General features: G+C 32.5%; 1 protein-coding gene across 3 annotated transcripts in view; it reads right to left on the reverse strand.

Moving 5' to 3' along the window:
* The window catches only part of LOC114344885 (putative serine protease F56F10.1), a 112,942-nt gene that overhangs the window by 64,034 nt on the left and 32,123 nt on the right, over positions 1-16,785 (reverse strand). For all 3 annotated transcript variants that reach the window (XR_007700014.1, XR_007700015.1, XM_050657649.1), the window contains exon 3: positions 3,575-3,759. Coding sequence is in view for 1 of the 3 variants with exons in the window: in XM_050657649.1 (XP_050513606.1) it covers positions 3,575-3,759 (185 nt within the window). In the remaining 2 variants the exon portion in view is untranslated. The remainder of the gene's footprint in view (positions 1-3,574; positions 3,760-16,785) is intronic.

Here is a 16,785-nt window from a genome sequence, read left to right on the forward strand (position 1 = left end):
TGTTTAGCGACTCCAAAAACCCCCCGAGCAGTGGTTATTGACGGATTTTGAATGGTTATAACATAAAACGCTAGGCAACAAGTTCCAACCGTTGGCACCAGGTACCTTGCCCAGCAAACAGACCGACGTGTTAATTACGTGAATTTTGGGTACATTTGTCACCAATATACGTAAATTGATAACGTGAATTTCACGTGAAAATTTGGTTGGAATGTCACATTGAAAATACGTCTTTAAATTACGTGAATAACTCGTCTTCAATAGACGTGTTATTTACCTTAAATAGCAATAAAATCTTTCGGGAAATTCACGTTGCAAATACGTGTTGATTAACATATCTTTTAGGGAATGTATAATATATTAGTATTCACGTGAAAGATACGTCCTCGGTTCACGTAAATAATTCGACCTTAATTAACTTATGAATCACGTAATTATTATCCTCATAATACGATATAAATAAAACAAGCATATAAAGTATTAACAATGTATTTATTTAGTAGAATTTAGAGATTTTAAAACATTTGTCCTGTATAACTATTATACAAGATAATGAACCAAAAATGGTACCGACCTAAAGACACATTAAAAAATTTGCCAACATAAAACACAACACAGGTCACTTTTAATTTCGAGGACACTTCGACACTTTCTTGTTTTTTCTAATTGCATCAAGGCACTTCAACCCTCGAGCAGTGAGGTAAACGTTAATACGAAAGACATTACTATAAATAAACCCGCCTAAAATAAAACGAGGGAAATAAAGCCAAATAAAGCTCTTCACGTTTCACTTTTTGTTTTGTTGTGAGAAATGTGAGAAGCCAGAGAAGCTGATATTAGAGGTAATGATCATCGATTATAAAAATCGATTATTTTTAAATTACAGTTAAACTATTCTACTTACCTACTTTAAATTAGTATTACGAATTTTCTTTTTGTTTTTAAATTTCTTCTACTATTAACTAATTGGTCTTACTAAAAATCTATTTCAATACCAGAATAATATAAAAAAATAATCCTATCGAAACGTATCTATTATTCGATAAATCGATTAATTTAGTTTTCGAACCAACTATGTTAGTCACGTGATGGTATTTAAAGGAGGAGAAAGGCTTGATAGTACTTCATCACCGCGCGCGATTTGAAAATAAGACTCAATATCATTTTAGCTCCTGTGATATTTTTAAAGAAAAAAATAGCTTCAAATCAAGGTTGGATTGAAATAGTTATGCTAAATGATCTTAAGGTGAAACAGTAGCGATCAACAGGTAGCGAAAACGCGTTCCAAGATTGCGGCTGTAATTTTGAATATTTTTTCGAGATATTTGGCACACGTATTCGTAATATAATAAAGAATGGCGGTACAGAGCCCAATTTGAAAGATATAATAATATGTGGAAATTACTCTGTAATTAAATACAATATTAAAAAATACGAGCATGTACCGCCATTAAGAAGAACAAAAAAATACACTTTCTTCAAATAAACTTTTTTATCCGATGCCTAGATTTTGTGTCATTTTGGAACTACTAATGAAATAAAAAATTTTAGTAGTTCCAAAATGACAAAATCTAGGCATCAGATAAAAAAGTTTATTTGAAGAAAGTGTATTTTTTTGTTCTTCTTAATGGCGGTACAGGCTCGTTTTTTTAATATTGTATTTAATTACATAGTAATTTCCACATATTAATATATTTTTTAAATTGGGCTCTGTACCGCCATTCTTTATTATATTACGAATACGTGGGCCAAATATCTCGAAAAAATATTCAAAATTACAGCCGCAATCTTGGAACGCGTTTTTGCTACCTGTTGATCTTTACTGTTTCCTCTTAAAAGCGAAATCATAAACTTTTTGTTTAAATATTGGTATTATTTACATTACTTTTACGTGAAATATATCTAATTTTTCGACGTCCATAAAATACAATGAGTAAAATTCAAGCGATACGTATTTAACCAACACCGTTGTAAAATTTTGTTTCCAAAATATTTCTCAAAATTAAACCAAAGGAAGTTATTTATGTTTCGTGATTATTACGTGAAATAAACGTACCTTTGCGATGTAACCAAAATTCACAAATATTATAAAAAACATGTACTATATTCGTCATTATGATTTTATATTATTCTAATGTCAAACATGTATAAAGAAAGCACTAATATATAGGTGAATGATTTGGCACTGAAATACGTTTTTTTCCCGTCATAAATCACCGAGTTACGTATTCGTTGAAATTTGCCGTAAATTTAACGTAATTATCACGTAATTGGGCTCAAGTCTGTTTGCTGGGTTGGGCACCATCGCCGACATGAAATTCGTACTCAGAGACCCTGAAAACCACCATGGTAATAGTTTTTGTCTAATTTTGAATAATTATAACTAAAAACTCCTGGCGACGAGTTCCTTTTTAGGCACTAGGTATCTTGGAGACCATCGCCGACATTAAATTTGTGGTCAGCGACCCCAAAAACCGCTGTGTAATGGATATTGACTGATTTTTAATTATTGTAACATAAAACTCCAGGCGACGAGTTCCACACTGGGCACCAGGTACCTTGGAGACCATCGCCGACATGAAATTCGTACTCAGCGGCTTCCAAAACCCCAAGGGTAATAGTTTTTGGCTGATTTTGGATAATTATAACTAGAAACTCTAGGCGACGAGTTCCACCCTGGGCACCAGGTATCTTGGATGCCATCGCCAACATTAAATTCGTGGCCGGCGATCCCAAAAATCCCCCGAGTAATGGATATTGGCTGATTTTTAATGATTATGACGTAAAACTCTAGGCGACGAGTTCCATCGTGGGCACCAGGTACCTTGGAGACCATCGCCGATATGAAATTCGTGCTCAGCGATCCCCAAAACTCCCGAGTATAAAAATTCAACTCATTTCCGTCAATATTTCCAAAGTTCTAAATTTTTCATTTTCACCTCTTCGAGATGCACTTTTAAAATGCATTTTCTTATGCACAAAAATTTTTGCCCTAGATGAATTTAGTTCACAAAGTTGCCTGACACTCTCTCTAATCGAATGCAAAAAGGTCCATGACGATTCATCTTACTGCACAAAATTCCTAGGTTTTGGGCTTTTTAGTGCTTCGTTGCTTCGTCTAGCAACCCTCATTTAGAACAGGCTTTTTACGGGCAACCCTATATCATCGTATTTGCAATTAAACAGTGCTTATTTTTGTGTTTGCTTGATAGATTAAACAAGTAGGTGCAAATACCTATGAACAAGACACCTGTTTAAACCTGGCAACCCAATCGATTTGACAGGATAAAAATAGGCACCCCTATGTTTACATATCCTGTAGGCTTTGCACTTACCGATAGTGTTAATTTTTTTTGTTAAACACGTCAGTCAAATTTATGAAAAAAAAAATAATTTTTTAATTAATTATAGTTAGAACAGGATTATATCAGGCACCCCTTGTTTTTTATCATGTTTAACATACTAATTTACATATAAAATAATTTTTTTCCATTAAACAGATCGGTGCAGTTCGACCTTATATCGTTTCCTCTACTATACGTATGTACCTATGTACATACAAAATTCTACTTACTCAGTCGGATGGCTTTTACCATAGTATCTGTGCTCGAGTTGGAACAAAATTGGTTTATATTTGCGAGCGTACGTGATCCATGATCCTGTGGTCATTAAATAACTACTTGCTTCTGCCTCTCCTCCGATTAGAAGAAAGGCAAGATTGCCTTTGCCGCTAGCAAATTCATCATTGATGAAATATCTCTGAAAAACAAATCATAAATTTTTTTACCATCAACATAATAATATATTCTTTCAAATATTGCACAACAAAAACTGGACCATATAGAAGTTTGCCAATTTTTTACATAAAAAAGCACTCCAACATACATAGCGTACTTTATAAAATTGAAATCGGACTATTTGGGTGGCATCTGGAATGTTTTAAAGGTGTAACTAAAGAATTTGTTGGCTTATAAACAAAAAATAGAATATCTCAGTAATTATTAGTTTAATTTTTATTATTCAGAAAACGGAGTTGGAAAAGACACGGCAAGGCACTTCTTTTAAAAGCAAAAAAAGTTGACTTACGAGGAGTGGTTTCTAAAGCGTCATTTTCAAGCTACGTCTTATTGTACGTTTTGTGTGTAATGCAAAACGTACGACAAAACATACGTTTCGTCCAGTGTATATTATATTGGTCATGTATAAATCCAAGGTCAGATCGAAGATATGATGGGAAAAGCATAAGCGCCGGACTTAAATCCACTTGCGATTTGTAGTCGCGCTATTGTTTTCATACAACTCAAGACTCTTTGAACTGAGAACTGAGGTAGAAAACGTAAGGAAAAACGTTAATGTGTATCTATACTTTTGACAAAACGTACGTTTTTTCATACGTTTTGCATACACACAAAACGTACAATAAGATGTAGCGTGGAAACAACCCTTAATAATAAAGACACAACCAGTCAAAGTTGATCGGATTTGCGACGAATTTATAAAGAATACAGTGGTAATCTTTGAACCTTTTTCTTTTGGATCTGTTTCTCAAAATAAAAATTTTCATATCTTTGTCATAACCTAAAAACTAGGTTGAAGAAAATTTAATTTCAATGCTAGAAATCGATGTACCGGGTGTCCCAATAAGAATGGCTCTCGGCCATATCTCAGGAATGGTTTATAGTAGAGCTTTGAAATAAAAAATTTTATAACAAAAGTTGCCTCAGGAAAAGCCTGGAAATTATTTTCATAATTGTGAATCCACCGCTAGAGGGCGTAATTGAATATCAAAAATAAAAAAATCTAAATTTTACAAAATTTTCCTAATGAAGGGGCACTGGAAATCCGATTATTGTATTCTTCGTCAAATTCTGCGCATATTTGATTTAACAAGTTTAACTCTACCTTTGCAAATAAGAGGTGGGGGTGAGTGGGAACCTTGTTATGAAAAAATGGCTGTAAGTCCGGTTCTGCTAAATCAAATTTTGAAAACTGGGTCTTGTTGAAGACAGATCTTTTTCTTCAATGTAAGCGTGATAATTTTGAACCATCCTAATAAGTAATAAGCCAGCTGGGAGGCGTTATTTAATTTTTTTCAGAAATCTAGTTTTCTTTGGAAAATATTAAATACAAGTATGCATTTTTAATCATACTTTATAAAATTAGATTAAATTAGCAATAGAATAGCGAAAACCGCATGTCGATACCTTTTGTCTATCTCAAGATATCTCGAGAAACGTGTAAATTTTATACATAACTGTTACTATCACCGGTAAACTAAGTTAATGAAAAGTAGTGTGCTGTGAAAAAAAAACAAAATAACATTTTCCAGATGTCAACGTATAAAAATATAATTAATTAAAACAACAATATAAAGAGAAACAATACTATTAAAATTAAATATAACACAGAACAAAAAGAACTACTTAGTGACGACCTAAATATTCAAATTGTTGCCCATCATACACTACTCTAGAATACATTAGCCAGAGAATACTAATCGCCATTCAAAGCATATCGAGAGCAGAAATTGAGATTGCTGTTCAATCTACTCTTGAAAGAGTAAATGTTTGCAACGAAAATGATGGGCAAAAATTTGAACGTTTATGTCATCACTAAATAGTTGTTTTTATTTCTTTGTAATAGGGCTTTTCAACGCTTCTCATTTGTTTCGAGCCTCTGTCATATGCCGTATAATCCGTGTATAATATTAATATACGAGATATGAACGAGGCTCGAAACAAATGAGAAGCGTTGAAAAGACCTAATATAAGTTGACAGCTGGAAAATTTTTCTTTGTTGTTTCCATAGCACACTACTTTTAATGAATTATTTCGTTTACCGGTGACAGTAACAGTTATGTTTTTAAATTTACACGTTTTGTAAGATATCTCGAGATAGAAAAAAGGTATTAACATGCGGTTTTCGCTATTCTGTTGCTAATTTTGTCTAATTTTTTAATATGGTATTAAAAATGCATGTTTGTATTTAATATTTTCCAAGGAACACTAGATTTCTGAAAAAAATTAAATAACGCCTTCTAGCTGGCATATTACTCAGTAAGTTGGTTCGAAATCATAACTTTTACATTGACGAACAAATCTGTCTTCAACAAGACCAAGTTTGCAAAATTTGATTAAGCAGAACCGGACTCACAGCCAGTTTTTCATAACAAGGTTCCCACTCACCCCCACCTCTTATTTCCAAAGGTAGACCTAAACTTGTCAAATCAAATATGCGTAGAATTTTATGAAGAACACGACGATCGGATTTCCAGTGCCCCTTCATTAGGAAAATTTTGTAAAATTTAGATTTTTTAATTTTTGATATTCAATTACGCCCTCTAGCGGTGGTCCTACAATTATGAAAATAATTTCCAGGCCTTTCCTGAGGCAACTTTTGTTATAAAATTTTTTATTTCAAAGCTCCACTATAAACGGTTCCTGAGATATTGCCGAGAGCCATTCTTATTGGGACACCCGGTACGTAGATACGTTCAAAATTTTTTGTTACAGTTTGTCAAACGTAGAAAAAAGTTTAAATACCAAAGATGCTTTAATTTTATTATAAATATCAATTTATAACAAAACAACACTAGGTACTATCACATCTAGATGTCAATCAATGAATAAAATTTCAAACTACAAGAAGTAAAACATTCGGTATTACCTTGAAAAAAGGGGGGTAAAGGGGTAGAATGCGAAAACATTGAGTTGATTTCAGCTTACTCCAATTAGCCTCTTCTACTCAAATCCGACTCTCACATTCACGCTGGTGTCCCCTGTAAAACTGTAGGTCCGATATGCAATTCGGGCGGAAAGTTATGTCGGGAGCTGACAAGAGCGGGTGAAATGGTCCTCCGAAAAGGCGGTTTGGCATTGGGTTAACTACCCAACCCTGTAAATACCTTTTGTTATGAAAGCTACAAAGAAAGAAACCGGACTTTTTAACCTACGACGAACTCTCAAATGAAATATAATAATGATTTAAAAATGGGCACGTGGAACGTAAGAAGTCTCTATCAATCTGGCACTGGCGAAGCGTCCATGTAACCACTGTTACCATTGGTAACAGTTAAAAATCTTGCAAATAAATATTTTATGACGATGAATAATTCTATTTACCAATATTTTTACCAATAGAAATATATTATTATATTATGTGGTAATAGTACCTAACTCAGTAAATAGCCAACTACTCGTAGACACGAAAATATTGGCGAGTTTATGTGACTCAGTTGCACTTTATTATACTCTGTTACCAGACTCAATTCTGGTTACAATTGTTATATACTCACGCTGGCGCTCGGGACCGGCCAGTGACTGAAAATTTTGAAGAAGCGATGGCATAAGCGCGCTGTGTATCAGTAGCGCTGTTACCAGATTTAAAATTGGTGACAGTAAATGTACCTATAAAAAGTGTGCGTGCAGTTAATCATGGATGAGTGTCGCTTCTTAATCGATCAACTACTTGAAAAGTAATTCTCCTTGTATAATTTTGAAGAAAAAAATGAGATTAAAAATGAAAGACCTATTTTAAACAATTTAAAAAAGGAATCAACAAAAGTAGTTCGATATTTTAAATTTAGTTGGTACAGTGAAAATCCTTGGTTATATTATGGTTGCAATAAAAATATACTGTATTGTTGGCCATGTCTTCTGGTTTCTACAGAAAAATGGGTGGACCAGGTTCACGATTTAAATAGTGTTAGATTTTTAAAAAGGAGACATGAAATTTCTCCGTTACCTACATGTAAGATGTATACCCAATTTTATTCAGTTTGGCAAAACAAAAATCAAAAGTTCTCTTAACCAAGCTTTTAAAGCAAATATTGCTAAATATAATGAGTTTGTTAAAAAAATAGATAGGTATATCCTTAGCACACTTATAATAGATACTGTATGTTTTTGGGTCAAACAAGAACTAGCGTTTCGTGGTCATTTTGAGTGCGACGACTCTGACAATCCAGGCAATTACAGGGAATTGTTAACATTAATTGCCAAAAAAAAAGATCAAAAATTTTGTCAACATCTAGAAACATCTGTTTTATCGAGAGTTTCAAGTGATATACAAAATGATATTATTGAAGCTACACTCACCGGCACAAAATTCCGCCACCCAAAATGTTTGATTAAGTTTGACAATTTATAACTTTATTATTTGTGCTCCGATTTTCAAGATTCTTACACCAGTTTGTAGGTATATATGTATTAATATTGTTTGGTATTATTCCGGTAACAAAAAATTTTGCTTGCATGTCATTGTACAGGGGTGAAAGGAAGCGTTGTATTTTCTCCTAATTTTAAAAAATTCTGTGGAAAAATGGAATAGCTGATTTTGTTTCATAGTCCTGTCATATTTTCCCGGAGGCATCACAAACATTTTGTTTTTTGAATTATCCGAATATCTTTTTTCTTGCAAGAGCTGTACCATTTTTTGTAAATAAAAACACTGATTGACTCATACAATTGAGGTTGGATTGATAAGATTAGAATGGCCCGCATGCAGCCCAGTACTCAATCATATTGAGCATTTATGGGATGAATAAAAAAAAGCTATTTGCCGTCATCCTAGGCCTCCAGAAAATTTGGTACAGTTATGGCCCTGGTAGAGGTATATCGGGCTATTCCCCAGGCAAGGAAAACACATCTTTATTAGATGCTAAACAGATTGCGAGCAGTCCTTGCTGCAAGAGGTGGACATAACCGTTATTGAATTGTTTTGTTTTGTTGTTAAATTTGTTTTGTTTTGTTAATTTTAGTGCGTTTGATATTTTTAATTAAATAAACCTTCAAAACAGTGTTTTTAATTAAAGCTCTTACAAGAAAAGAGATATTCAGATAATTCAAAAAACAAGACCTTAGTGATACCTCCAGGATAATACAAAAGGAGTATGAAACAAAATCAGCCCTCCAATTTTTCCACAGAATTTTTTAAAGTTGAGGGAGAAAAATCAACGCTTACATTCACCCCCGTATAATGCCATCTAAGCAAAAAATTTTTGTTGCCGGAATAATAGCAATTGACATCAATACATGTACCTACAAACTAGTGCAAGAATCTTTAAAATCGAAGTACAAATAATAAAGTTATAGATTGTCAAACTTAATCAAAAATTTTGGGTGGCGGAATTTTGTGCCGGTGAGTGTATATATACATTTAGCCATATCTTCATTTTTTTTAAATAAGATTTTTTGCATCTGGTTTTGGTAACACTTCAGAAAAAGTCATGCGTCGCCACTGCAACCTGGAGCTACGGTTCTGCTCATACGAGAAATGAATAAAGCCAAAGCAAATATCATTGCTTTACAGGAAATGAGATGGACTAGCTCAGGCATCTTGGAAAAATAATTGCAATATTTACTACAGTAGACATCCTACCCGACACGAATTTGGTACCGGATTTATTGTAAGCAGAAAGGTCAAATATAGTGTAATTAGGCCAAGGTAATAAGACCCTTGTTCCAGGGTAGTAAGGGGTAATACCCTGTACGTGACACTTCAACAGCCAGGGTACTGAAGCGTTTTTTCGACAGGTAATAAGTACTTATAAGAAGAATGTTGTTCTGAAGCTATTTCGTTGTGGCATTTTTATGATTAATTATTTATATGGGAAATAAGCCACAATTAAAATGAAAAAATAATTTTATTAACGTTTCGACGCCCAAATCGGGTGCCGTTGTCAAAATACAAAATATTACTAAAATAAACAAAAATGTTGTTACTAAGTAAAAAATTCTTCTAATAATTTATTTAATCTGACTCATTTATATTGGTAATTCAGACATATATTATACATTTTAAAGTAGAAGACTTTAAAATGATATTGCCAATATTTATGAGTTGCGTTCCTGGGACGACTTACTGAAAGATAGTTCATTCGATTACATGAAATCAACCCCAACTCAAGAATATCCGTCACAAAAAAATTATAGCATGTGCTCTGTCTTTAAAAAGACAACCAAATGCAACGACGGTAAAATTCTCGCGTTAGAGACTTCATAGTAAATCACAAGGGAAAACCAGGAAAAACCCTGTGATACTATCCCGACATCGTAAGTATTTGGTCTTACATTTAATTTACTCTCAAAAAATAATACCAAATTCTGACTTGTAACGTGTTTAAATTATAAATAATATTAATAATACTAGATATACAGGGTGTTTCCAAATTCATGCGACAAACTTCAGGAGGTGATTGCTCGTATGAAGTTAATATGGATTCTTCCTATAACAAAATTTCCTCAGCCCAACCCTTAAGGGTGATATCACCCATAAAAGGTGGTAACTAAAATTGAGTTTTTATTTTTTTTTTAATTTCAGTAAAGCTAGAAACTTAAAATTCTGTAATTTTCGTGCACTCGCAAAGGACTAACCACGTGTATTTTTTCAATATTCCTATTACATTATACGGGGGTGAAATTAGCAACCCTTACTTTATTTCATATCAAAACTTTTTTTTCGAGGCGAAGTTGTATGAAATAAAATTTAACTTAAAATCTTTGTTTCATTTAAAACTTTTTTTTATTCTTAAATTTTTTTCCCAAAACCAATAGCTGCAGAAAAAAAAATAAACATCATAATAGCTGCAGAGAAAAAAAAAATAAACATCATAATTTATAATTTGTTTAATAAATTGAGTGGAAAACAGTAAAGATGTAAAATGTAATACGATTCATAATAAATGCTGGAAATGACCACCTCTAGCCAAAATACATGAACGTAGCCTACGTGTCATAGATTGCCGTACACGTTCAAAGATTTGAGGTGTATTTCTTATGGTGTCACACGCTATTTGAATACGATTCTTCAAATCGTTGATATCAACTATGGGTGTCGTGTAGACTAATGATCTAAGGTAACCCAAAAAACAGAAATCACAAGGATTTAACTCTGGAGATCGAGGAGGCCAATGTTGGGGCCCTCCTCGGCCAATCCAACGGTTGGGATATGTTACATCTAAATGTTGCCTAGCAGTCCGACAGAAGTGTACTGGAGCATCATCGTGCATGAACCACATGTTTTGTCTGATATTCAGTACGATGTCTTCAAGTAGTTCAGCGAGATCATTTTGTAGAAAACTGGTGTAAGAAATTCCATTTAATGGCTGAGCCAGAAAATGTGGCCCAATTAAGTTATCCCCTACTATACCAATCCATACGTTCACTGAAAAAACATTTTGAAAATGGTGCTCTATAATCTCATTGGGATTCTCGTCTGCCCATACGTGATTATTGTGAAAATTTATGATAGCTACTCTTGAAAAATGTGCCTCGTCCGTAAACAATACATTATTTAAAAATTGAGGATTTTGTCGCATTTCGTGTGTTAACCATTCACAAAATCTAGCTCGCTGAGGAAAATCTCTAGGTAAAAGAGCTTGAACCCGTTGGATGTGGTAAGGATATAACTGCTGCTCTTTTAAAACTCGCCACACAGATGAATGGCTGATATTTAAGGTGTTGGCAATTATTCTAGTGCTTGTTTCCGGGTGTAAATCAATTTCATCTAAAATTGCTTGTTCTACCATTACATTTCTAACTGTCCGGAAACGACCAGTACTGTTTGAATTTCTTTTTAACATTCCAGTTTCGGATAAGCGGTTGTGAATACGTGCAAATACGGAATGATGAGGCGTTATTCGTTGCGGATATTTTTCAGCATAAAGACGTCTAGCTTGTCGACAATTACCATTTGCCATACCATACACAAAATGCATGTCGGCCATTTCAGCGTTTGTATACATGTTATAAAATAAACAATACACAGATAATGCAAAAATAACAACCTACAAACTTACAAGTAAACTTCGATTGGTAACTACCAACAACAGTGTTTGACATCAGTCTACTAAAATTTGAATAAACATTAAGTAAACACGGTAAATGTCGAAGTGACAGCAGCTTACTATTCTAAAACTTTGTAATTAAAAACATTAAGGTAGAGGTGGTCATTTCCAGCATTTATTATGAATCGTATCACATTTTACATCTTTACTGTTTTCCACTCAATTTATTAAAAAAATTATAAATTATGATGTTTATTTTTTTCTCTGCAGCTATTGGTTTTGGGAAAAAAATTTAAGAATAAAAAAAGTTTTAAATAAAACAAGGATTTTAAGTTAAATTTTATTTCATACAACTTCGTCTCGAAAAAAAAGTTTTGATATGAAATAAAGTAAGGGTTGCTAATTTCACCCCCGCATAATGTAACAGGAATATTGAAAAAATACACGTGGTTAGTCCTTTGCGAGTGCACGAAAATTACAGAATTTCTAGTTTCTAGCTTTACTGAAATTTAAAAAAAAAATAAAAACTCAATTTTAGTTACCACCTTTTATGGGTGATATCACCCTTAAGGGTTGGGCTGAGGAAATTTTGTTATAGGAAGAACCCATATTAATTTCATACGAGCAATCACCTCCTGAAGTTTGTCACATGAATTTAGAAACACCCTGTATAAGTAATACTAAAGTATAAAATATGTACTAGCTCGATACTATTGACTTACTAATCTTGGTATTTTCTTTCTATTGACTTCCTCTTTCAGTATGGGTAACCACATCCTACTGCATTCTACCGAGGAATTTGCGACATAATTGGTTTCATTTAGCATAATTAGAGCCGCTTCTTTGATTTTCCTCTTTTTACTATCTGATTCTTTCAGGACTATACTTGAATCTCTCCACTGAACTCTATGTTCATTATCCCATGCGTGTTGACATATTTGAGATCTATCAAATTCTCTATTTTTAATATCAGACTGATGTTCACTTATTCTAACGTCTAATGGTCTTGATGTCTCACCTAAATAAAATTGTTCGCATTCACAAGGTATTTTATAAATGCAATTCTTTGTTCTTTCTTGATCATTGTTAGGTTTAGTTTTAGATAGAATAGATCTCAATGTGTTTGTTGTTTTGAATGTTGTTGAAATGTTGAACTTATTTCCTATTGTTTTAAGTTTCTCGGATAGTCCTTTTATATATGGTATTGATATTTTCCTCGCATTATTTCTTGTGAATGTTGTAGGATCCCGTTCTTAGTTGTTCTGTTCCATTCGATCCAATCTTGACAATTCCTTATTTATAAACGATAAAGAATAATCATTTTTTAATAAAACAGATGTTAACAATTGTTTTTCTGCTAAAAAGGAATTTTCGTTAGAACAAGTAATTTTGGCTCTATCATATAAGGATTTAATGATTCCCTTTTTAACGTTGATGTTGTGATTTGATTTGTAATTGAGATATCTGTTGGTGTGTGTTGGTTTTCTATACACTTAAGTCTCATATCCAGTATCCTTCTTTGAGATCAAAACATCGAGGAAACGTAGGCTGTTATTGTATTCCTTTTCCATTGTAAATTTTATTGTCTCTTCTTGATCGTTTATAATATTCAGGAACGTATCTTCTTATATTATCGTTTATAATATAAGAAGAAATTGTAACTATTTCCTGCGTAGGATCTGACAGCCATTTTATTTATAAACAATTTAGTGTCAAAAGACGCTTTTTTCCTTTTTTTTAATCAATGGAAAACAGTAAAACTATTGTTTTTTTTAGAACAAATATCTTCGAGAGAATGGAAAAACTTTTAAAAAGGCGTAATATAAAGGTTGATATATTCATTTATTGTTAATATAATTGCGAAAATAGGTCGAAATTGCAAAAAATTTCGTAATACCTATTGTATATATTAGTGTACACCTTTGAAATTTTTGTCGAATGAGGGTTCTTTGGTAGACTTAATATGTCAAAAAAATTTCAAAGGGATTCAATTAGTTGTTTATAATATTTATTCAAATTGTTTATCCCAGAGAGCTTTTTTGCAATAACATAGGTCAGAAGAAAATAATCTTAGAACTAACTATTCTAAAGGTGTCAAATGAAAGAGCATGAGCTAACCTTTCAAATTGGTTTAAAAAATTTTAATAAAAGTGCATTTATTAGTAATAAATATTTATGCAAAAATATCCTAAATTTTTCCTTATTAATTTTTTTATTAACTTTTTTCAAAAAAATCTATTTTTTACCGTGTTTTAGGTGCACAACTATCAATTAATGTTATGTATAATTGAGAAAAATTGTAATAAATGTAGGATTCGTTAAGGGCACCCAAAGTCCCATTTAACGACAATGTTAACATTATGTCATATAGCTCTATAACCAAAGCACTAATGCCTGGTTGCACCAACAGATCTTAAGCTCCAGCTTAGCTAAGCTCTACTTATAGATAGGGTCTCCTTGAGTATCACTTACGTTGCACCATAATTTTAGATTCTTACCTTATTATCAATTATATCTATTATTATATTATGGTATTCTTATTGTAATATATTATAATTATATTATATTAATTCTTATGATATTCTCGACTTAAGCTTAAGATCTGTTGGTGCAACCGGGCATTAGAGACCTAATTTTTGTTTGATTTTGGAACTACATGTATTGTTTAGTCCCGCGTAGATTTTTGTAAAGTTAGAGTGAAAGAAACATTTATTTTAAAAATTTTTAAAATATTCTTACAAAAAAACCCAAAAAAGTTTAGATTTTATTTTTTATTTTACTTGTTTTTGTACATTTTTCAATAAAAATTTACGCGGGACTAGATATTATCTATCTACAGTTACTGTAAAAATTTGGACCTTTTATCATCTCAGGAAACAAAGATATCTGACATCAAAAGTTAAAAACCTAGTATTCGGGAAATCGCAAAAACATAAAACCACTCTAATAGGCTATAAAGCTACCGGTACACGGTAAGTTGAGTGCAGACGTTCAGAAAACAAATAGTTTTGTAACCATGGATATTTTATACTATAATGTGTTATATATCGTTGGAAAGAGAAGATTTCAGAGAATAATTTTCAATCATAACCCAAAAAAGTTAAAAAGTTAAATTTTCGGACTTTGGGTGCCCTTAAAGGCAATCGTAATAAAAGTCCGTGTGATGTTTAACAGTTTTAATTAATAAAATAGATAACTAAATTATAGATACTATTAAATTGACGAAATGCAAAAGTGTTTGTGCAATTGCGACTAAAATTTTACGTGTTCTTATTCTTACAAAAAGAAATGTATTTATAGATAATTTGCGTCTAATCAATATTATAACCGGCTTGTCATAATACCCGTCTTGATTCGTCTTTTTCTATTATCCCAAAGAACACGTCCGTCGCGTTTCTGATGTTAAAATCGACTACCTGTGCCTGTATTCATTTCCACACTAACCAAAACCGTCCCCTTTCTTTCCTTCTTCATGCTTAAATCCGAAACTATTAAAATTATTCTGCAATAAATTTCAATCCCTATTAACAATAAAAATTGGATTAAAGTATGTACCGACTGTTTCCAATAAACGAAAACTATTAAAATTAGTCAATGCAGCTACTTATGTTTATCTTGCGTCTCAGATAACTCCGATTCCAAATCCCCAAGCCGATCCGCACATGTGTTCGGATGCGTGAGACTCTTATTTTGTTTTCGTAATAATAATTAAGAAAAATTATATACAGGAGTCTTAAAAATTAAGGTAAAATATTTACAATCCTACATTAATATACATACTTTATTATATAAAAAATAAAAAGTTTATAAGGAAAAATTGACGATACTTTTGTATAATTATTTATTACTAATAAATGCATTCTTTCTTTAGTCCCTTTTTTTAAACCAATTTGAAAGTTTAGCTCATGCTCTTTCATTTGACACCTTTAGAATAGTTCTAACATTATTTCTTTCTGACTTATTTTATTGCAAAAAAACTATCTGGGATAAAAAATTTGAATAAAATTTAAACAATTGAATGAATCGCTTTGAAATGACCTCGCAACACTCCTTATGGAAAAGTGATCCCGGTCAAATTTAACGAAACGTTGGTCAATGATAGTTCTCAGCTAGTAGATTAAAAAAGTCCATGGCACCTAAGTCTCAAAACTACTGTTCTCGAGCTACAGCCTTCTTAAGTTTTTAAATTCAGGTACTCGGTTTACGTTAAGTGCACTAATTCACGGTCAAGTGAATGAAAATATCTATTACTGAAAGAAGACACTCATTTTCTTCATGCATATTTTCGTGTTGCATATGGATTCGTGGTCAAAAATACATGCATCGTATTTTAGTCTTCAGAAAACCTCCAAAAAGTCCTCAGAAAACTGAAGAACTGCGATAGAAAATGTGGTGCTGGTGCTAGATTGACATAAAAATTATCATGTTTTTATGAATAGTTCACACTTATCCAATACCAGCATAGCTGCAGTTCTATTTTATCTTTAGAAAACTACTGAGCAATGGCGGATCTAGGGGGGAATAGGGAGTTCCCCCGTAACACGGTCCAGAATTAAATAATAAATTGTTCAAACATAAAAACTATATTATTAGCTGACATGAAACTTACTACAGACATACAAATGCAATCCAATTAACTCGAGAGTTAGCAAAAGTAAGGGTTAATTAAGGGAAAATTATTTAAGTTAAATTAACCTATTGCACATGTTATTATCTATGTCTTTTATATAGTTTGGGTTTATCTATTTTATGTATTTTGGGGTTGATGTTTTATTGAAAGTCGCCCCCTCCCCTAAGACAAATGTTCCATCACTGCTACTGAAGCGCCTTCAGAAAGCTAAGGAACAACCACAATAAATGCTGCTAGAGCAGCACAAGGCATCTCACGTTTTAACGCATGCAGAATAGAGTGCCACTAAATATGCCGACGAAACAGTAGCTTTTGCAAATAGCCTAGATGGATTGCAAATAATAATGACCCGCATATCAGATATGAGTAG

Source organism: Diabrotica virgifera, chromosome 8 (assembly GCF_917563875.1).
Source record: "Diabrotica virgifera virgifera chromosome 8, PGI_DIABVI_V3a".
NCBI lineage: Eukaryota > Metazoa > Arthropoda > Insecta > Coleoptera > Chrysomelidae > Diabrotica > Diabrotica virgifera.